The 22,869-nt window shown below is 35.5% G+C and overlaps 1 protein-coding gene across 11 annotated transcripts in view; it reads right to left on the reverse strand.

The window, feature by feature from the left end:
• The window catches only part of FRY (FRY microtubule binding protein), a 235,655-nt gene that overhangs the window by 65,874 nt on the left and 146,912 nt on the right, over nucleotides 1-22,869 (reverse strand). For all 11 annotated transcript variants that reach the window (XM_035324770.1, XM_035324776.1, XM_035324719.1 and 8 more), the window contains 15 exons: nucleotides 20,115-20,370; nucleotides 18,818-19,000; nucleotides 17,834-17,920; nucleotides 15,824-16,083; nucleotides 15,309-15,498; nucleotides 14,429-14,553; nucleotides 14,186-14,243; nucleotides 10,876-10,967; nucleotides 10,521-10,693; nucleotides 8,421-8,581; nucleotides 7,520-7,630; nucleotides 5,988-6,142; nucleotides 2,648-2,747; nucleotides 2,124-2,295; nucleotides 98-354 (listed from right to left, as the gene is read on the reverse strand). In XM_035324770.1, the coding sequence (XP_035180661.1) occupies nucleotides 98-354; nucleotides 2,124-2,295; nucleotides 2,648-2,747; nucleotides 5,988-6,142; nucleotides 7,520-7,630; nucleotides 8,421-8,581; nucleotides 10,521-10,693; nucleotides 10,876-10,967; nucleotides 14,186-14,243; nucleotides 14,429-14,553; nucleotides 15,309-15,498; nucleotides 15,824-16,083; nucleotides 17,834-17,920; nucleotides 18,818-19,000; nucleotides 20,115-20,370 (2,380 nt within the window). The remainder of the gene's footprint in view (nucleotides 1-97; nucleotides 355-2,123; nucleotides 2,296-2,647; nucleotides 2,748-5,987; nucleotides 6,143-7,519; nucleotides 7,631-8,420; nucleotides 8,582-10,520; nucleotides 10,694-10,875; nucleotides 10,968-14,185; nucleotides 14,244-14,428; nucleotides 14,554-15,308; nucleotides 15,499-15,823; nucleotides 16,084-17,833; nucleotides 17,921-18,817; nucleotides 19,001-20,114; nucleotides 20,371-22,869) is intronic.

Genomic DNA, 22,869 nt, shown 5'->3' on the forward strand with positions numbered 1-22,869 from the left:
CTGTACAAGTGCAAAATTTCTGGCATCAGAGGGCAGAAACCTAAGTAAGTTTTGCTTACAAAACTTAAGTTTGAATATATGTATATATTTTTTTTACCTTGGCTGTCATATACATGAGATTATTAAGAACTAGTGAGGTTGCTTCAGGAGAGCCCCAGCCATTGCCTTTTAGTCCACTTGTGACTGCAATTTCCCCATCCTTGTCCTTTAGTTCATCTTCTGGAGTGGTAGGGCTTGAACCAGGGAGGAGCAATCTGTTGTCTACAAGTTCAATATTATGAAGCCACGGTAGCAGGTAGGTAAGCATAATCTGCCTTCCATTTGGATGTGTTGTTGGAAATCGCTGGCTTACCTCTAAGATAGTAGGAGTTAAAAAAGACAACATGATAGTTTATGAAGGAAACAAATTAAATACACTGTTCAAATCAGATTTCTGATGTGTTAAACTACCTGATGGGTTTCACCTTGCAAACAAGAAACATACAAAAGCATGTTCTTCATGAAGAGAAACTTTAATTTAATGTTCAATAGTAGCAAGAAACTGGTCAGGTCTTCTGTCTAAAATAACTAACATTGTTTAGGCTTAGAAACAGAAAATCACCCGCGGTTACCATGCCATATTATGTATTAAGTGAAATGAATATCAGTAAAGAGGCAAAAGAATAATTCAGGTACTGGCTGCTATTCTAGAATATCAAGAGCTTTTGGAGAATTATAGAAAACATGCAAAAGTGTTCTGCAGAATTACAAGCATTTCATCAGCCTCCATGTGTGTCTAAACTATAGTTTAAATCTTAACGCACTGATTACACTAAGTTTACAAAAACATACTGGAGTTATAAGGAGTCTTATTTCCTGTGGAGAGGCCTATAAAATTCATAGGTGGCTGCTGCTCTAAGAATGCTGTATAAATACAGTTCCATACAAAGTTTATAGAACTGGCACTGTAAGGGAGAGGGATTTGGGAAATCTGCAGTAAGAAACACAGAGGCAGGCTTGCTGCCAAAATGAACCACATCAGGTCTCTTTACTAGAATTCTATTGTAAAATAAATACAGTTAACATTTCCTTTTCTTCCTCACTGTCTCTTTGTTAAAAATCCTCAAGACATAAACTATTCTCTCTCCTTATGACTCTAGGTATATAGAAAGGGGCTCTGATGTGCACTGTTTATCTGAATTCTATTAAATGACATAGTCACTACAGCAACGTCAATAGATAACAGTACTAATGACCAACATTTGCTTTAGCAAGATAGACAAGCCACCAGAATTTCCTTACTCCTGTTAATTTATAACTTATGGCATTTTGAGCACTAAGAGGCAGATGATGTGTTATTCATTTACCCTTCCTCCAGCATCTGCAGACTGAGTAAAAACAACACGAAGTGACTTTAAGATCCAGCAAGAATTCCCACAATTACAGACATTGCATTCTGGTATTTAAAAACTAGAGCAACACACTAGATGGATTAAAACAGACAGACAGGTCTCAAAATGTAGTTGTTCCCAGGAATGGTCTCAGAGTGGTCATATTCTGAATGGTACTCCTGCAGGCCTGATTCTTTTTCTTCATTAACCTGACAAAATGTACTTCTGATAAAATTAAAATGATACTAATGACACGCAGATGTGGCAAATAAGTGAAGGTTGAGATCACTCTTTCAGAATGATTTGAGTATTTGGTAAATCGTAACTGCACACACACAATCTTCCCAAAGTTAAAGTCATGTTTATATAAAATGAAGAATTCTGTCCTCACAGCTATCACCTATATAGATATATCTACGAGAAGAATCACTGTGCTTAACAGAAGAACCCATTAGAGTCGAATCTTCCAATGTCACTTTAACCTATCTGGAGCCCTTGTAATCTCAAAGTTACCCTAAAATGACACAAACAGCACAGAACCTCCACGTGAGGTATTTAAGTAGCTATTCTGTACTTTATATGAGTACTGCTAGGAAATATATATTGCATTGCTAATCTGATTTCACCTGAACCAGAATAAAATCAGGTCAACCTACATCTATAAACAGAATTGCTGTTCACAGCTGGAAATATCTTAGCAGTGTACCACTTTTACAAAACTGTGAAGTAGGTAAGTCAAATAACTACATGTACCTGAAAAAAGTGGAAGGGTAAGTTCAGGATACATCCTTGCTAGTTCACATGAAAGAAGGGCAAGTGAGACACTGTAAAGAGGTGGCAATGGACCGTGTGTACCATACAAGATACTGCCTGGTCTTTGCTCAGCTACCTTTTTCGAATAAACAAAAAGCTTTGATTCAAGAATCTATGGAAGAGACAAAAACAAACCATGTAATGAGACAGTAAGATTCATTAATTCAGAAAATGACAGAATTGTAAGTTTAGGTATCAGAAAATGATCTATATGCTCCAAATTTGAAAGACACCATATCTTTTCCCATTAATTTTTATATAACCATTCCCATAAATAGATAGGCAAGACAAAACTCATTGTTTATTTTCAAAACAAAACTAAAATAACTAAAATGCCAATAAACAGTACTTTATAAGAAGTTCGCACAACCCCTCCCAACCCCCAACCACAACTGGCGTGAAGATAGGAGGGTACATGCATTTAGTTATTTGAAAAAAAAAAAAAAAAAGTAGCTGATACATGCCTGCATAAGTTGCATGGAAATTTCATAAATCTCTCTGTTGGTGTCAGATGCCTTGAACAGCACCAAGTTTAAGAGTGTCACTATATCAAAAGGATAGTTCCTAGAAGAATAAACAGAATATTTTTGTGAATGTTGATGAGGAATGCAGATTATATTCACTCTGATTTAGTGTGTAATATGGTCTAAAGAGAATGTCATCTTTCTTTTCTCTGTTCTACTACCAGAATATGGGAAAGGGAGCTCTTATGAATACATGCTGCTTGATCAAAGGGCCATCTGGTGAACTAGAAGAAAGAAGGGATTATTTATAATTACCTTAGACTAATGCTTAGGAATGCGCTGAGTTTCCCCCAGTGAGAAATGCAATACCTGTGCCTATAACTTTCAATGTACTTTAATTTATAACATAAATTGTTTATAGAACAGGCCAACACCCATGAGAAAAGATGGGTACTGCAAATATTTACAGGGATAAAGTACCTGTTAAAGCAAGCAGCAATTAGAACTGTCTTCTGGAAAAAAGGCACTATCTCCAACATGTACATTCACATGTTAGAATTTCTATCAAAATTGTTTTCAAAGAGTAGATACAAAGACTGCTTCAGAAAGACTACTACTTAAAGAGTCAACATTTATTGCATGGGAAAATGCATTAAAATATTAACTTGAGAATAGTGCTCGAAAACAAATTCCCATATAACATCATTTGTATTTTCAATAAATAATTTTCAGCTTTTCCACGATGATCTATAAATGCATCTGACTGACTTGTGAACCCTTCATTTCTCAACCTAGATGTGTGTTACTGTGCTCCTGGACTGCAGAATGTCTAACACATTCTAGTGTTAAAAAATATGGCCAATACATGCATGGCATGGGACATTCTTGGCAATTTCAAATAATAGCTGCAATGCATACTGTTCTGCAGCTGTCTGCTTATCCTTCCACTAAGTTTAAAAAACAATAATGAAAAAGAAGTTAGGGGATCCTCTTGAAAATGCAAACTGCACCGAATAGCTAGCTAAAATGTATATATTAAACATTCTAAAACAGAATATGAAGACTGAGTTAGAAATGATTCAATTAAAATGTGGTCAGGCATACATGGATTGAAAATTGAAAAAACCTTACCTACAGAAAAAAATAGTAAAATAGCTAGCTAAAAATATACTAGAAAAATTTTGGTTTGGTGGAGACCTCCTTCAAATGGAAAACAAATATGAAGAAATCTAATCAATATTTACAAATTTGTGGAACTACTTTGGGAGCATTAAATCCTCTCTTAGGCATCTCAATAAGTAATAGCTTTTTCAAGAAACCAAATGTTCAGCAGTTTCTCTGCAGTTAAACAGATTCATTCCATTTTCTTAAGAGACATAAATTAATGTCATGTTACATAAAATCAATGTACAGAGTTGATAATTATGCCTTGTCTTAAAATAGTAAGGTGGAGATACTGCAGTTGTGCCCTCAGGTAAAACTTTTATTTAACATAGGTATCTTTTATCGTTTACTCATCTACCTCAGGTGCTTATGGCACATTTTAAAGTTGTTGTCCTATGCTTCTAAGGAGTTTGAAACCATGTAAAATACTTGCAGATACCTCTCAAAAAAGTAACAAAAAACCTACAGAATATACATTTATAGTTGTTCCATTATACCAATCTACAGCTACGTGAGTGGTGCAATTCCACAACATATTATATATATGTATATGTATATGTTTCAAATATTAATAAAAATCCTCAACTTGTTAGAAATCAGACCTTCCCTTTGAAGAAAATCATGCAGATTACTCTCATTTTTTCTGTAGGCATGGGAATGATTAGTTTTTAGGACGTAGTGGCATGGGTAACACAATCTGAAGAAAAAAGGCTAAAGAACTGATATATTTACATATTTTTAAACTTAAAAAAAAACAACAAAAAAAACTTAAAATAACGGAACTTGCAAACATAAAATTCCATTCATATTTTTGAAATCTAAGTATAACACAATCTATAGTCTAGTTGTTCCTGTGAGAACAAAATGTTTTACAGATAAAATAAATTCTAAAATACTTGACTTGTTTTGATTTGCTATATCCCACATATTTCTCTGTTGAACTATGCTGACCATACATCTTGATAAATTATTTTTGACAAGGCTAAAATGTTCAGATTAATTGTAATTAGATGCAAACTAACTTATTTTTTTTTTAGACTACTATTAAATTCCTTTATAATTTTGTGGAAAAGTCTTGAAAAAACACACACACACAAAAAGATTTTTATGAAGGCCTGACACAAAAGCAGAATTTTCTATTTGTGTCTTCATGTAGATTGTTTGCTTTGCATTAGCAGCCGTTATATCAGACCACAGAAAATGAACAGGTATCCAAATCAAAGCAAGTTAGAAAAAGAACAGTTTTTTTTTGTTTTGTTTTGTTTTGTTTTGTTTTTAACTAGTAACATTTAGAACCATGCCAAGTCTTTTGACACCAGTTTTATGCTGCAAAATAAAATGCTGTGTTTGTTTTGTATCTTCCTGAAGAAAATAGCATAAAAATGCAACAGGTTTCAAATATGCATATAGTAGCAGCATCTACCGGCACATAACTTTGTTTTCAGAATCATGGACATAGAGCAATACACTCCCCAAGAGTTGTCTGAGATGAAACAAGTAAAGATGTGGCTAACAATTCTTTATAACATGAGCTGAACCTTCTATTTTCTTTACACTTTGAAGTGTATAGACAGCTGATGTGGCTGTAGGCACATCTGATCACTGGCATTCTGGAAGCGATCCTTTGTATCACCTGATAATCTGCCTGTACTGTTAGGACTATTAAGTGAGCACATCTGCAAAGACTGATTTTTGTGTTATGCTATGACAAGACTCATACTTAGTCCCGTTTTTCTATGAGCAGCAAATTTTGCAGATGACTTTTTCAGTGGATGTTCAAGAAGAGCATGCCAGTTGGCATGAGTTTACGCATTTTGGCAGGAATACTCTAGCTCAGTTTCTCCATTCTTCAAATATAGTTTTCAAATATTATTCTTCAAATATAGTCATTTTGCCCACTTTCCCCATGTATGCTTCTCCTTTATCCCTTCACTTAAACTGTTGCTTCCCTTCTTCATCCTTCACACCAGGCAAACCAGAAGAGCAACCAATATGAAATAGGTTTAGCAGTGAAAACATTACTTTTCAATTTGGAGATCAGTTAAATCTGTTTATATCAGCAAAGAGTGGAAATACACAGCATATGCCCAGATATAACTGCTTGAGAAAAAGCAGACCTGATTTTATAGATCTGCTATAATGTGTTACATACATCTAATTACAAATTAATTAATACCTGCTTCCACACACAGTTGCAATTGCTTTGAAACATCCAGAAGCAAGCTGGTAGGATCCAGTATAACATCGATCTATAGCCCAGTTGAAGAGATTGATTTGATCAGGATTCAATTCCAGCAATAGGACTACGACTTCACATCCAAGCTGATGAACCTGAGAATATAAATGCTTGTTAAACCATGTCTGTTAAAAAAGAAAATGTTTGTTCTCAACAATTCTTAGAGCACCATAGGCAAAACAAGGGGAAAATGCAGCATTTAAGGTAAGTAAAAAGAAATCAGAAAATTTATCATAAATTTATTTTAGGGATAACACAGTTGAAATGTTGCTCAGTTTTCAATATTCACTTGGAATAAAAGTGTATGTACAATAACTATATAAATGAAATACATTTTCAAAGGAGGTTTCGAAAATGAAGCATGGAAAATAGCAGAATCTATGGAATAGCTAGTACACATCTGGTAGGTGTTCTTGGGCAACTTCCATGTGTACTGTTTAACTGATTTGTTATATGTTTATTTCCTTCTCTAAGCGTCTTGAAGTGACACACCTCCAAGTTTATCCTTCCTTTGACTGACACAGAAGCAAGGCAGGCAAAGAAAAATAGTATCTTTTACAAATCTGTGGGTATGAAGGCTTGTCTCCTTAATCCAACTATAACAAATGATCTAACAGAGATGTCAGATCTTTCTACAGACATAGTAGCACCTTAATCCAGAGACCACCACTGCTCCAAAGCACCGTGACTAAGGCATGTGCTGTGCCTTTGTGATCCTTCAGAAGGTCAAAGCCCAAGACAGCACAAAGGGAAAGATCAGTACTCTCTCTCTCCACTTAATATGTCACCAATCTACACCTTTGATTCTAAGTCTTATTCAAAGAAATAGTCCAATCAGCTATAAATATAGGAATATTACTGGGTAGTTGCAAGGTGAACAGAGAAACTCATCTTCATGTAAAATGGAAGAGACAATGGCAAGAATAATCTATTGTGTGTTCTTAGTAAAATAAAAAATAAAATAAATGAAATGAAATATTTCTTTCCTCTCCTGAATCATTTATCCTCTTGACTTCTTTGGAACACTGACCCACTCACTTTCACTCAAATACGTTTCACCAGTATCTATGTCACTGAGCAGGAAGGGATTTTACATTCTTATTCCACAGAAACTTGAGGCAGGTGGGTGGAAGTAGTCCAAATAGAAATAAGAATATTTTGAGCTCATGCCATTTTTAACTTTTCTTTATCAGCAGATGAAAAGCCTATCTTTCTGCTGCAAGCAGCAATGAGCCATAAGGCAAATTTTAGCTTATTATTTATGTATTTTATAGTCTCAGAAATAATATTTTTTACTGTTAAAATACTTCTTAAATTAATTACACTTTTGTATTAGAAATTTACATAAAGCTACTGTTAACTGCTCAAAATAGAAATGTATACAATCATAGTTCTTACAGTCACAAACTTTTTAGTCACCAAGTACAGAAATTAAAATTATTCACCAGTGTTGCATTTGGGTGAGTACTTACACGTAAATCTTGACAAGCCAGAATGTTATCAAGCCATTTGTACAGATAGCCGTCAGGGGAAAGACCAACATTGTCAAATACTGGTCCACAGCAGAGCACTGCCGACATGGCCTAAAAGAACAAGGAACTTTGATTACACAGAAAAGTAAGGTGAATGAACCTTTCAGAATGATTTAAGCCCAGATCCAGACTAACAAGGTTGCCAATTGTTTTTGGTTTTGAGGGAAGTATGATGAAAATGGTCACAGCTGATTTTGCTAGAATTTGGTAATTAGGTTGCTGTAGATGTTACTGGATTTCAAGCTAATACTGAGTTCAAGCATTTTGAAAGGAGTATGACAGACCAGTTCCCCCATTCTTCAAAATACATTTTGTTGTTTTACCAATTCCTCATAAATCAAGCTAAAAAAAAATTACACCAAGTGATGCAACTTATATAAATACATGGGCTATTAATTTCCCATCTTACCTACGTAGGGGAGTTGCAACTGTTTTTGCTGCAAAAGTATCTTAGCATTACTGAGCATGTCTCCAGGCAAGTGTGGGAGACAGTCCTGAGATGTACATGTGATACTGAACTGATACTGTATTTAATTTCAGACCCTAATATCCTCTCACTGAGTCTAACAATCTGTTAATGAACGCTTAAATAACATTTTAAAATGCATTCTGGTTTTCAAAATAATTAGCTTTGAATAGTGTCTGCAAAGAAAACAACGCATAACTGCAGGGGTTGATACTGTTATATTCTGTGATATCACTACATAAACATGCTAATATACAAGTTCACATCAAGTATGAAAAATCAAATTACTGCGAAATAAAATGAAATAAACCCCACAATTCCTTGTATTTTGATTGGAAATTGATATTATGGATTTTGACAGTGAAATTTTAGTACCTTTAATGCACAATACTGGTATCTTGTAATCTGATGATTTCTGTCACTGTAACGATCCAGGGGTGTGAACATAATACTGAAAGGTCCTGCCCACTGGCTGAATAAGATGAATAGGTGATGCCTCAAGCTCTGCTGTGGGAACAGAAATCTCCTGTGGTGAACTAAGTGAATAGAAATAGAAATAGTTGAGATTTGTTAATGTTAAAAAAAAAAACATTCATGTGGCAGAGATGATAATTTCAAATTTCTATAAACAGGGAGTTTTTCTCTAATGTTCAGTATATACTTACTCCAAAATATCTAAGTTCCTTCTTAAAATATAACAGTGAATAAAATGTATTCTATTTCTAAGAACCTTACCTTCAATTCTGACTTTATGTATATTTATAAAAAGACATATATCTGACTTTAGAAACAGAAATAAACTAATTATAAAACCAAGCTTTTCTTTTTTTTTTTTTTTTTCTTCTTGCATCTTTTTAGTGGCAACTATTTGCTTGTTTTTTTTCCAAACCTTTAAATGCAAGCCCAAACAATACAGCCATAGGTGTGGGAAAGAAATAAAGGAAACTTGGTATCAGTTTATTTATGACAAAGATACTTCCTGAACAGCTAAATTATTTAAGCAAATGAAAAATACCTATGTCTTCTTAACCATTTAGGGAAAATAAATAAGATAAATGTATTAAACAATAGCTTTAGTTCTCCTAAGCAAAATGTGATGGAAGAGGTGGAATTATGTGTATTAAAGAGAACGGTAAACTACTACCAGTTAAATATTTTTCACCTAGAAACTTTGCTGGAAGCTAACAAAGTCTATTTAGACAATACTAAAGCAAATCAATATGAGCAATGACTAAAGATGATATATGTTGACACAATAAACATTTGTTTGCTAGCAGTTAAATGTTATGGCTCCAGTAGCTATTGATATATTTTACAACTGTCGTATTACCAGAAAATACATCTCTTCAAATAATTATGTACTGAATTATTGGAATTCATCAGTTACTGTTGCATTTTCTCAAAACACACAACATTGCCGTTTCACTGTGTAAAATTCCTAAGATATGCAGTCCTTTGTTTTGTTATGTGCCTTGTAGAATGTGAGAATAAATGCAGAGAGGAAGGCCTTTGGAAATATTAATGGCAAAGTAACTACTAGAGAAATTCTGCGTTTTTAATGAGCATCATTCACAAAATGAATAAAGGAAATAAATTCAATATTTCATTTGTTAACAGCAGCTCAGAACTTGACTTGACTCGGTTCAAGAGATGTTTTTTAACTTAACAGCAGGCATGCCATTTTTTCCTTATCTTGTCCAACTAATGTATATTTTTATGAACATTATCTCTGGAGACAAGTACACAACTTTGACAAAATTTGCATACTTGGAATGTACATTATTTGTTCACTATTTATTCCCTTACTGTACTCTTTTGAATTCCTTCATTCCTTCGTATTTGTTGTGACAAATACTGTTATGTCTTGTCATATATGATCTGGGGATAGTAAATGTACATAGACTGAGTAAGCTCCAGACCTTATCTTCCAGCAATTACATGGGAATCTTTAAAGTAGGCTTTTTCTTGTATTTTTTGCTAATGGAATTATGTTACATTTCTGAAGTGATCTTGCAATATATTAAAAGCATGAAATCCATCAGAAATCTCTGGTATGCAACTGTAGTTAGATAACGGGATACAGTCTCCACACCTTGGGCAGGTTTTCCTTTACATTTAATACTGTACATTTTCTGCACCTATCTATATTTTGCAAGGCCTGTCTGAGTTTATGAAGAGTCTGGCAATAAAGTCAAATGGAGACAGATAAGGTCTTATGTCAGAGAAACCTGGAGCCCCAGAAGGTCACAGGTAATTTCTTATCTGGGCTTTTAAAAAGAAGGTTCTTATATATGACTACAACAAGCCTCAACAAGATTTTAGATCTGACTCTCAATAGACCTTAGAACTCTTGTCTACATTTCCCTTTACATTTGCAATACGACAATTCACAAAAACAAACAGAAAAGAAGAAAAAATAAATGACTTTTCCAATAAATACATTAAATGCAATTGCATAATACATTGAGACCGTACCTGGAACACACTGAATCAAGTTGGCAATCATTGCACTGAAATGCGCTCTCATGTCCTTAAGGATTTCGACTTCTTTATCATTTTCAGCCTCCAGAAGCATGCGAGTCAGATCAACATACTCTAGGAACAAGGCTCCAAGGGCTAATGTATCTCTTTCTAAGGCTCCATTTGTACTAGCATAAAGCAAAGTTGTACGTTAAAATAAAAACAGTGTAGTTATACTATAGCTTCCTGAAGAAATACACAAAAATCCTTCCATATCTATTGCACAATTCTTGATGTAGTGATGTAGTATTGTAAACACTGAAAATTATTTCAAGTAAAGAGCAGTATATATGACAAATGATAGTCCTACCTGTCACTTATGACACCAGCATCAGCAAGTAGTTCAAAAATTCGCAGTAACTGTAGTCTTAGTAGATCTCGGCGTTCTCGACGTTTCTTGTTCTTGAAATTTTAAAAAATACAGCCATTTTTATATTCATAGGTGCATAAATTAAAAACTAGTAACTTCAAAAATGTCTGTACAGTGGATATTTAAAAATTCTGGTTCAAGCATTTTTTTCATGATGTAACTTGATTGCTTTTGGGTATTTCATAACTACAGCGTACTTATATATCAACACAGAGATAAATATGACCAAATTTTTGTCTTTCAAACTGTCCTTGGACAAACTGCTAACAGCTACCTTAGTCCTCATTGAAAACATGGAAATGAAATAATGAAAAGTTGGATAAAAAATAATTAATATTCAAGGTTTCTGTGCTATCTTCAGGTAGTAGGGATATTCATGTTAGCTTTACACCATCTACTCTGGGCACCAGAAGCATTGTGAAGTGCAGAACAGATATCCAGACCCTAAGAAAATATTTTAGTGATTAACCACTCTTTAACTTGGTAATGCTGAAGCTACATTATCACCCATAATCAAGTTAGCTCCTTGCAGACACCACTCTAGTACACTGCTCTTGGATGTTTTGACTGCAATAGCTATACACACAGTTAACATACTCTTCCAGTAGAACAGGACTGCACTGTTGTTAACTGGTTCATTGTATCTCATTATCTTCTAGAAACTGCCTTTTCTGTCGTCTATCTTGCCTTGAAAGATGTGAATGCAACAAGGACTGCTCTTTGCTGAAGGGCTAAAATGACTTGTTTCTTTGTATCTTGCATCGCCACTAAGCAAAAATATGAGAGGTCAAGAAGCTGCAATTGCACTCAAAGAAATTTGCTGCCAGGACAAGAAAAGCTCAGAGAAAGCTTATATTTTCCTCTTCAGAATGTAAGAATTACAGTACTGAAGCAGATCAAAGGTTTATCTCATCTTTATGGCCCTGTCAATGGACAGTAAGTAGATGCTTGGGAAACGAAAAGCAACACTTTCCCTGGTATTCTGTCCCAGACTGCAGCAATTTAGCCAAATTTTTAATCAAATCATTATGCCATTTGATTTCTCCTACGTAGAGCCCTGGTTTGCTCCCTTTATAACTCAAAGGTTCCAGGAAGCACATGCAGAGAAAAAAAAACACGCTTTTTTTTTTTTTTTTTTTGGTAATGTAATATTGAACAAGCACAGCTCTCTCCTGCACTACCATCAGAGCTGAAGCTGTAACACTGCACCACGGCAAGCTCTGTGCCAGTCTCTCCATGGGGGATCTTGTGTAATGTCCATATTGGTTTTCCCCTGCAGTTCTTGGCTGTCTTGATAATTCTCTTTCTAGTCATGGCATATGTCAGTTCAGGGAAGTTATTTCTGCTGTGTTGGATACCTGCCTGCCCGCATGGAAGCTTGCCATATTCTCCGTAGCTACCTGACCCGTACAATCACTCCTGGGTGGCACTGCTTGCAGGAAGGTGGCCCAGTTCTTCATAGCAGGAGCAGTATGTGAATTAATACTGTGGTTCCTTCTTCTCACATATCTCTACTGACATTTCCATGTGCTAAATTTGCTCTCAGAGCACACTGTTAGCATCTGTGTTCTCATGATTCCTTTCCTGAGGGTGGACTGGATATGTATGCTTTCAGAAAAGGCCACGCAAGTCCAAGTTGTCTTCAAGGGTGCAAAAGGCAGAAAAGCAAGAGGCTGCTCTAACACATACATTAATCCACTTCTGCCCAGTATCAAAACAGGTGACCTTCAAATCAATGACTTCATAGGGATGGAAGGCACACAAAGGAATTGAGGTGCAAAGCAGCACAGAGAGGAAACAGTAGAAGATGTTTGCTAAACACAATTATTAAGAATTGTCTATGTAAAAACATGAATGAAGCTCCTCAGAGTGATTTTTTTGTTTGTTTATCGCTATATTGGCCATAGCTGAGAAGCTCTGCATGTCTGTTGTTTTAAGCTCTTCCTCTTCTCCATTCTCTGCATGACTTCTGCATGGAAGAATATGACTGGGCAGATAGTGACAACACACCAGGTCACCATTAGGGAACCTTATTGAAACTGCTGTGGAAGATAGTGCAGTGAATGCACAATTTGAAATTGCTGGAGAACAACATAAACTAGCCTAGACAGAGGACGGTAATAACGCAGAGCTTTCTGTATGAAGCCATGCAGACTTCTCAGCAGAACTGCATGGACACAGTGGCTTTGTCTATGCCGGTAAACACAGACAAGGACTGCTAAGGGCCCCAGCATCAAGTGGCACAGATGGCCTCATATTCACAGTGCTCCAGAAGACCCCAAGAAGGTTGGCTATCCCCATGTTGCCCAGCAGAACTCATGCAATGCTGCTCTGGCCCGAGGCACTGTTTTCTTATCACAGACTGGCTGCTGTAACACGAGGGCTGTGCTGTAGCCAGAGCAGTGCTTTTGTAACCTAGGTCTGAGGAAGGGAATGAGAAGCATTGCAGAGCAAAAGCAGCTTGGGTAGTTTTAAAGATTGTGTATAGTGGCTTGGTGTCTTCTAGGGCTTGTGCCTGGGAGTGAGCAACCTCAGAGCTGTGAAAATTGAACCAAACAGCAACTCAGGTCCAGCTCTACTCATGGCTTTCTCCTGTAGCTACATACACATTGTATGACTGAACTGCTTAGCGAGGCTTTGGAAGTTTTTAAGAACAGTTTGAAAGACATCTGTCAGGTACTACACAAGACTAGTTCATGCTCTCTTGGATAGATTGGATGATCCGTTGGAATCCCTTCTAGAACTGTTTTCTATTGTAACAAAGGAAATACTATCATGAAGGTGAAAACGCTGATGAATTGCTGCAGTTAACCTGCTCTATTCACAATGAACAAATACAGACAACTAGAATTGAAATAGATGACTCTGCCTCTGCTGCAAATAAAAAGCACATCAGATCACCACTGTGAGATGTGCTTGTAGCCCATTGGTGTTATAATTGATTTTTTTGTCAGATTCTGAAAGTGGTTTCTCTATGACAGGTTACATTTTTGACTGGAATTTTTTCCTCAGAATGGCTTTCTATATTGTACATTTTCTATCACTGAAAAAATTTAAATTAAACTAAGTTTTAATGCAATTATTTAAATTATGTTATTATACACAGCTATTGAAATGCTTGTTGCACACAGAAATTTACTTTTTACTTAGTACAAAAGAAGATCTTTGCTTTTCAAGGAGAAAAAAATCACTATTTTGAAATTCATTTTGCAGTTTAAACAAACTAGTACATTTAATTTCCTCAACTAACCTCTGGTCTTCTTTCAAGGGCTTCTTTCATTAGTGGGTGAAGTTCTTCTACTAATTCCCTAAATTAAAAAAAAAAAGTCATTAATGAAATCTAGTTTCCTCTAACAAGCATCAGTATTAAACTCATTACATATAAACTAAGGTCTGAAGTGCAAATAAAAAAATCAAGTATATTTAAATTACAAAAAAGTAATGTATTTGAATTAGAAAAAAATAACTGAGAATATGATAAATGGGGAAGTACCTGAAAACAAGAGAATTTGTTCTTCCAAATCCTAATACAAGTGATTCTGTTATTTCTATGCTTTCCAGTCTCATCAAAGGCACTAGTTGCTTTAGTAAGACTCCAACAGATGGAGTCCCAATAGCCTAAAATATATTAAGAAATCATTGACATTTCACTGTAAGGATTATCGACACTGAGTAAAAACATATTTTTCTTTACAAAATTGCATTGTCTAAGAATCAATAGATAGTTAAAAAACATGCTGAAATGATTTTACTATAATGGATATTAATAAACCAGCCTAACTGCATGTCTGCTACATTGTAATCATCTCAATAAGGCCTAGCAAATATGTATATTTGAGGAATCCCTTTACTTTCATTCAGATTATTGTAATTTACTGAGTTTATTATTTCACTACCGCTCCTCTCAGGCTGCTGCTAGTTGAAACTATATTTCATACAATATTCCTTCACGTCCAAGCAGGCCTACAATGTATATTCAGAAATCTGCCTTATTGCTTAATAGCTGTAGATTTTTTGTTATAAATCTACAAACTGGAGTACGCTACAACTAAAGAAAGGGGTTGACATGCTAAAGTTAACTTCAAACACATCACATACAAAATGTCTATACTTTGAATATACATCACCCAGAATGCAAAAAAAGTAGTACTTTGAAAATGCCATAGCTTTTGCCAAATACTTATTGACATTTCATGTTAAACATATGTTATAATTGTTAATTACATGCCTTAAGCAGTTTGTGTATAACAAAATATTCCCCCAGCTGAAATACTTTCATCAGGATGTACTTTCATCATCGTTTCACATACCAATATAGTTTAAAACTTTTCTAAATAAATACAGAATAATTTGCCTGAAGCAGGGCACATCACCTTATTATCATAGTTCACTGTTCCATCAGGAGTGGTAGCCATGATCTCAGGTGTTGAAGCACGCAAGTGTCCCGGGCTCATGATGCTGGGCTTTGCTACTCCAAAACACAGAATAAGATAGTTTCTCCACAAAGTGACGTAGTTGTCTCCACTACTTGCTGTACTTGTTTTCTTTGCATTAACAGGAATACTAGAATTTAAAAAGTAGATTAAATTATAAATTAATTTAATAAAAAGATTATAATTAATTAATATTTCAGATAATATAAAATGATTAATATAAATAATTTAAATTATTAAAATTAGTTCCCAGTCTTAATTCCTCAGTATCTTGGAGGAATCAACTTCCTTTATCAAAAGGGAATGAAATATGCTATTTAGCCATCAGTTGCTATTGAACAGGACAAGAGTTGGATAGCAACTCTGCAGGTCAGACTGAAACTGGAGACTATTACAGCTTGTATTAAATTCATACAAATCCATAAAAATGAAATTCCATGCAGATTTCCACTTACTTTGGATCCACAAGAGGCATTATCAACTGTAGCCTGGTGAAAGCATAGGGCCAAGCATAGCTGAGAGCTGTAGGACAATGTTTTGGTAAATTCTCCTGTCTAAGAAAACTGAAGAGGCAGAGAACCCATGGGTCTTTAACAGACTGTGCAAATATCCAGACATGGGAAGGACTTTTTACATCATAATGGCTATTTACTAGGACTGCATTCCACTCCACCAGCCACTGCAAGTCCACACTGTGTGTTAAAGGTATTGTTGTCTGTAGAGAGAAAAAAATAAAAAATCACAGTGACATTAATTTATTCCATGCTACATTCCTCTTCAGTGCTTGTCTTTATTTTCCAGCTCCATGGCCATCTTCTGTTGGATTTTTTAGACCAATACTTTTATGCTTGTTGTCACATTGCCCTTTCACTCAGGAGGAGCTTTTTACAAATGCTGATAAGAGCTACCTCATTATTTCCCCTCTGGTTCCTCCTTAAAGCTCCTATCTACTCTGACGGGCACAAAAACTTGCCCTTAAGCTCTATGCGAACTATCTTGCATGCTGACCAATATAATCTCATTGTTACTTTCTATCTGTTCTTGCTGCCTACACCTACCCACTGTCTCTTGTATAAGGCTACAGTCTGTAATAGGTATAGACTGTCCTTATGTTCATCATCTGAACAGAGAGACAGAGCCTTAGCCCATGATTAAGACTCCTACGTGCTATGGCAGTATGATAAATACCAGTGCTGTTAATTAATATTCTTGCAGAGCATTTGAATATGTGTGTAGGGAATTAAGAGGCTGAAGCAGGAGCTTAAACAGTTTTAATCCACTTTAAATCCTGCTTCCTTCAGTGGCAAATAGGGTTCTCATCATATCAACAGACCATTTTTGTAGTGTAAGTTAGTACTTTCTCAGGAAAACAACTTTGTGGAATGAAAATTTAAACACATGTATTTTGGCATCTTACTATTCACTTATTGGACCTCAAACAGGATGTAAGAGTTGCATCCTCCATCCACTGTTACAAAAATAATCACTAAATTACCAGTCTCTGCTGTACTTGTCAGAAACAAGGTACACTGGCAATGCATGTGCTTTGCTATATTATTATTGCATAGAACTAAAGCACAAGATCCAAACCTACACCAAATAGAAACTGCAACACCCCTAAACAGATTCTGTTGTTTCAACTGAATTTCCTAATTCCTGGCTTACACAGTCAGAATAGCTCTTGCTTGATCAGCATCTGATCTTTCAGCTGTACAATGGCCTGATTTCACCCCTTCCTACCATGGGAAAGCTGCTGTTACAGCAGTCATGCGGTAAGGAATGATTGTTGCTTTAAACTTCATCAGGCTGAAAAGTGCTCAGAACCAAGTTTCTGCTCTTTGGACAAATGTACTAATCTCTAAGTATGCAAAACAAGTTGCCTGATGTATCAGTTCTCCTGCCAATACTTTCTCATCCAAATTGCTTGTGGCTTCTCTGCTTCCTCTGGTAGTATGTTAGATCATTAGGCCCATGAGAAAGCAAAAGCAGAGATCCACCTTACTTAAGCTTATGCTTAGGTTTGCAGACAAGGTCACTTCTGCGCATGAGTGAGAGTTAAAGGTTATTCCTTTCTGAACATCAGAACTGATGAGTGATTCAGTGAGTGAGTTCCAACCACTCCAGGCATTAGGTGGTGATAGAAATAAGATGTTCTCAATGGTTCTTTGAGATGCAGGACACAGGTCCAAAATTTAGGTAATTTTGATTATAACTTTGGTTATATATTCTTTTTTTCTGTATGTAGTATCTTCTATATCCACAGCGTGGTTTTTTTTGTTTTGTTTTGTTTGTTTTTTTAACATGGGATGTTGTGGAGACTTGGAACGCTCGGGTAGATGGCTGGAGCCTTAAAGCTGTGTGATTCCTTTAATTTCTAGCAGCTGTATCTTTAGTATTTCATGTCTAATATTTGTTATGTCCATGTGTTATGTAAACACTAGCAGTATCAGTAAAGTAGTACTTACTGAATCTGAAACAGCCACATGAATAAAACTGTCAAGAATAGAAGAACTTAATTGATCCATGACATCAATCATAGGCCTGTCATCATCCTGCATAACAGAGAAAGCAGAAGTTAGCTGTTTTCCTTACCAGATTGCTTCATTTCTTGTTTTTATGGTACGTGAAATAGAACCACCTAAAAATTATGTCATGAATCTAAAATGGCTAAAAAATACATTGATAATGATGGGTGCATTTTGTCTTTTTCATATTAATCTCAGAACTAAGTCCAGACTGTGGTTTGAAATTAAATTAATTTGTGGCTATAGTTCACTGTTTACTGAACAAAAACGCATATCAGAAAATCCCCTATGACTTTGGATAGCTGGTATCAAAAGACTGAAAAATTAGCTTACTGTTTATGAAAGCATTCCTTTGCTATGAACACACATATTTGTGTTCTTAGGCATTTAGATGGCTCACTGAGTTGTGACCATTGATACACATGACTCTCAATACTTCTATATCCATAAAAAAAACTTAGAGGACTTTACTATACAAGGAAAGTGTATATGAATAATCTTACATGTGTCGTATGCTGTGTTTTTTTATATAATGGTAAGCTACAGGAACGAGTTTCATTTCCAATAAAAATTTATAATGCTGATGATACAAAAACGATCCGTTCAGCAAAAAGTATCTTTTACATTCACATCATACCAAGGGAAAGTATTAAGTTGCTGTATATGTTTCCCTTCAAATTGAGCAAATTATTGTACAGGGCAAATGTTATTAATGTTACATTGTCTAGCAATCCACAGAAAGGTTTGCAATGGTAAGGCAAATAGAACTGGTAAGCTTAGACCAAATGTTTTTATAAAAACATTTATAAACTAAGTGTATACCTGCTGCACTGCATTAATTATGTTAAAAGCAACAGTAATATCAGTTTTGAGCTTTATCTTTGGAAAATATTAATTCAAAGTTCCAGAAAAGGAAAATCATACCTCTGCTTGGCCAAGAGCCAGGAACAAAGCACGGATCTCTCTGAGGATTAAAACAGCTAGTTTACGCGTGGCAACCTGGAAACTACACAGCAGAACCAGTGCAAATCCTTCAACGGCATGTAGTACATTAGAATAGGGGCTTCTTTCAGACTGTATCCTGTGGCTGGATCCATTTGGTATCAACTGTAGAATAATGCACAGGGAAATAAATGAGTGTTCGTTCATGTTTGAAAATCAGATCTACAAGAAATATTCGACTTAACTATGACATGTAAAGAACCAATACACAGAGGCCATGTAAATGCTAAGCAGGAGATGGAAAGCATTCCTTCAAACCACCATGTTTTGTCACTTTAACTTACTCTACTCCACAAAACCAGTCTATGGCCAGAGCTCTCCATCTAATTTGCAATTCAACTACCTGTTTTGTTCTTTACTCCCCTAATAAAATGAAGAGGTAAGTCAGACTGTGAAGACTTCATACTTCTGCTATGGACGGCAGGATCCTCAGGTCTTTCTTTGATCCTGTATCAGGCAGCCCTTTATCCTGGTAGGTGGTCTCTAGAACCTCTTACAAAGAGGGCACCCCACCAGTAAGGTGCAACAATATTTACTGAAAAGTATGAAAGGCTTTCCCTTTGTTACATTTTTTTGTAGAACTACTATTACTTATTAATGAGGGTCCTCTGCAATATAAAGCAGACATCATGCTTGTGCGAAAGAAACAATTTCCAAGGTGATTGGGTAAGGAGATAAGAAGCCTGAAAAATCATCTCTCATAATGAAAATATCTGTGGGACAGCACATATGGGAGGAGCAGAGCAAAGCTGTTTAGTTCCCAGGAACGTTAGTAACACATGAAGACAACGGGCTGTTAGAAACAATCAGGGAGTTTGATGTTTTTGGATCAACCAAGTGAAACAGCGACAGGAAAGGAAGATCCACTTCACTCTTCCCAGCATTCCTCCTGGTATTATCAGTCAGTTTCAGTCCTGGGAAAATGTCCTTCTGCAACATCCTCATACAAATAATTCATTTTATGTGCTTTTGTTGACATGCTTATTTCAGTTTGACATGCATTCTCTCATGTTACTCAACAACAATAACATCTGCTGTATTACACAAGGAAATAGCTGTCCTCAAAAGAGGGCTGAACTAATTACCTTAAAAAATCTTACGTAGTGAATTCTTCTCAGGTGAGTAAATACAAAACACATAAAACACAGCAACACCAGGGAACATAATTTCTGTCTTCAATTAGGACAAATGCGAGGACACAAATCTTTTAATTTCATACCTCCGAAGATCTGGTTTTTGCCTGTTCAGAAGCTTTTCCTGGAGTATGTATTACAAGCTTCCATTGTGTGAGCAACTGTAGCAGTAACTTCAGTGAAGTGTCAAGAAGGGTGTGATGCATATCATTCACTTCACGTAGCAGGAAATTAGTAAAACCAAAGAGTACATCCTCTCGCCAGTCAACAAAGTCAACAAGAAGACCCTGAAGAGAATTCTGTGCAATGTGTCGAAGTTCATCATCCATATGGATAGACAGCCTGTAAGCAAAAGTAAATGTCAGGTAATAAAAATCTAAGGACTGATTTTTGTGATAATGAGCATATGTTTCTCAGTAAATTAACACTGACAGAAAATTCCCAGTGACAAGGTAAATTGCAACAATGCTATCATGGTTTTATTATTACTGACCACAATTAACATTCTTAACACGTTTTACTGTAATTTCTTATACAACAGTGCCTGAACACATTCATAGATCCAAAAGAAGTGTTTGCTCCACTCCTAAAGTGTCTTTAAAGTACAGAACTTGACAACTTTGCTGTTTCCCCAAAACCAAAAACAGTTTTGATTTACTCATACAATCATGAAACATTTCTATTTCATAATGATAATAAAGGGATAACAGGTTAAGACTTCATTGCCTAATTGATCTATTTATTTGCTTACTTTCAACATAAAAATAAAAGAATCACAACACCTCTGCTGCCTAACAGCTAAAATGAAGCTTTAGCCATGAAACAAATCACAATTATAGAAAGTAAATATTTAAAATAAATAAAACCAAGCATTTGAATTATAAAACTACTTTATGTTTTAATCAACTTAGGATAGGGAAATGGGAAAAACAGCCTAAGGATATTCCATACTTTTAAAAAAACATTTGACACCCCTGAAGTCCCAAAATTTTAGATTTCAGATCCCATTTTCTAAATTTTATTTCCTTCTGTATTTGCTTTGTGTTGAAATTCTTTTGCAACACAAAAATTTATATACTTTGTTTCAGAAAGAAAATTAGCAGACTACCTCTGTGTTGGTAGCCTGGCAGAATAAAGTAAATTCAGATCAGTGTGTTCTGTAATTTCTGGTTCATTGCCTTTATGATGTATTTTGTTTTTATTACCCAAGAGACCATAATTTTCTGTTGTGTGTTAGCACTCATTTTCAAAGTACTTTATCTACATTTAACAGAGTAGCTGAAAATGAGGATGCATTAGAAACAAATGGATGGAAATCTAGGAGAAAAAAACCACACCAGTCAAATGGAGTGGAACCAAATTCCAGTCAGTTTGCAGTGTATGATGAGAAGCAGCTCAGAACAGATTTGGTCCATTACAGAAGCATAACTGGGAGGCAGGGGACTTCTCAGTTAAGTCAAAGGAAAGTGACTGCCATGCAACTTCGCCTCCTGTGAATATGACTAAAAATAACTGTCATGCTTTAATAACCACATCTTTTTTATATAAATTTGGAAAAATGGTATTTTGTTGTGCTAGAAAAGGACCACTTTTGTCTCCTCTTTGGAGTGCCACAAACAGAAAAACAAGCACGACCCCTGAGATTTTGATTAAGCCATCCATGAAATGACTTCCACAACGACACAAATAATGGAAGAGAGGACACAAAAGATATACATCTCAAAACCCGAGTTACTGTGCAATGACACTGCGCATTACCTAATGAGATGAAATTCAAATTGAGCATGAGAATACATCTATGTACTACTGTATGACAGGCAGCTTGAGGAAGCAAGTAAATGTTTGTTTGCTTCCTAGCACTTGAGTCTGTTAAAATTAAAATAGCTTGGGATTTTGTAATGAACTGTTTCAGTGGGCAGTAAAGGGGCAAAATATACAGCATATACTTGACATCTGCTTTATTGTCTATGATTTGAATACAGCTGTCCTGGAAGAAAGTCTAGCTGCTGAGTTACAGATTCCTTCTGGAAACTGCCAAAAGACACATCTGTTGTCAGGATGAAAAATTAAAACCAAACTGCGAACAAAAGAACCCATTAACCCAAAGATGTTATTTTATCTTTAGTGAGAAGAAAATATTTAACCGCCTTCATCCAAACAACACAGCCCTGCACAAATCCCTTGAAGAACAGCTTCTTAGTTTCTTTTCAAAAAGAGAGTTGAAAGGGAGAGGTTGATACTTCACCTTTACAAATTTTTTTATCCTTGTATTGATTTTAGTCTCAAAATCTAATCACCTCAGATCAAAAAAAGAAATAATATTGTACTAAGATTGATGGAATATCTCCATAACAGCAAAGACTTGTATCTCCTAGAACTACTTCTTCCATAACTGGGAAAAATAGTAAATCCAGACCCAAAAAAGCATGGGTACAGGGAATGCAGAAGCAGCTCTGATGCTGAGGTGGTCTGGAGACTTACATTTAGATTAGGACAGATGTTACTTCCTTAAACAGTTTATTTCCTCCTTCTCTGAAACTATATTTTTGCAGACTGTTTTGTGTTCACACTATCTTAGATTAAACAGACCTAATTCTTTCAATCTTTCTTTGTGGGTGATATTTTTAAACCACTCATTTCCTTTCTTTCTCTGGCCAGATGCTTCTTTAACTGCAGTGCTCCAGCCTGGACACAGTCCTCCAAATCAGGCATCCTTGATACTGATTAGAACAGAACTTTTTCAAAAACCTTTTAGACATTTCTATTTATAAAAGTGAACGAGGTTTCCTTTTGCATAGTAACATCACTTTTTTGTGTGTGCTCAGTTTGTGATCTACTATA

The sequence above is a fragment of the Oxyura jamaicensis genome, chromosome 1 (genome assembly GCF_011077185.1).
Source record: "Oxyura jamaicensis isolate SHBP4307 breed ruddy duck chromosome 1, BPBGC_Ojam_1.0, whole genome shotgun sequence".
Lineage (NCBI taxonomy): Eukaryota > Metazoa > Chordata > Aves > Anseriformes > Anatidae > Oxyura > Oxyura jamaicensis.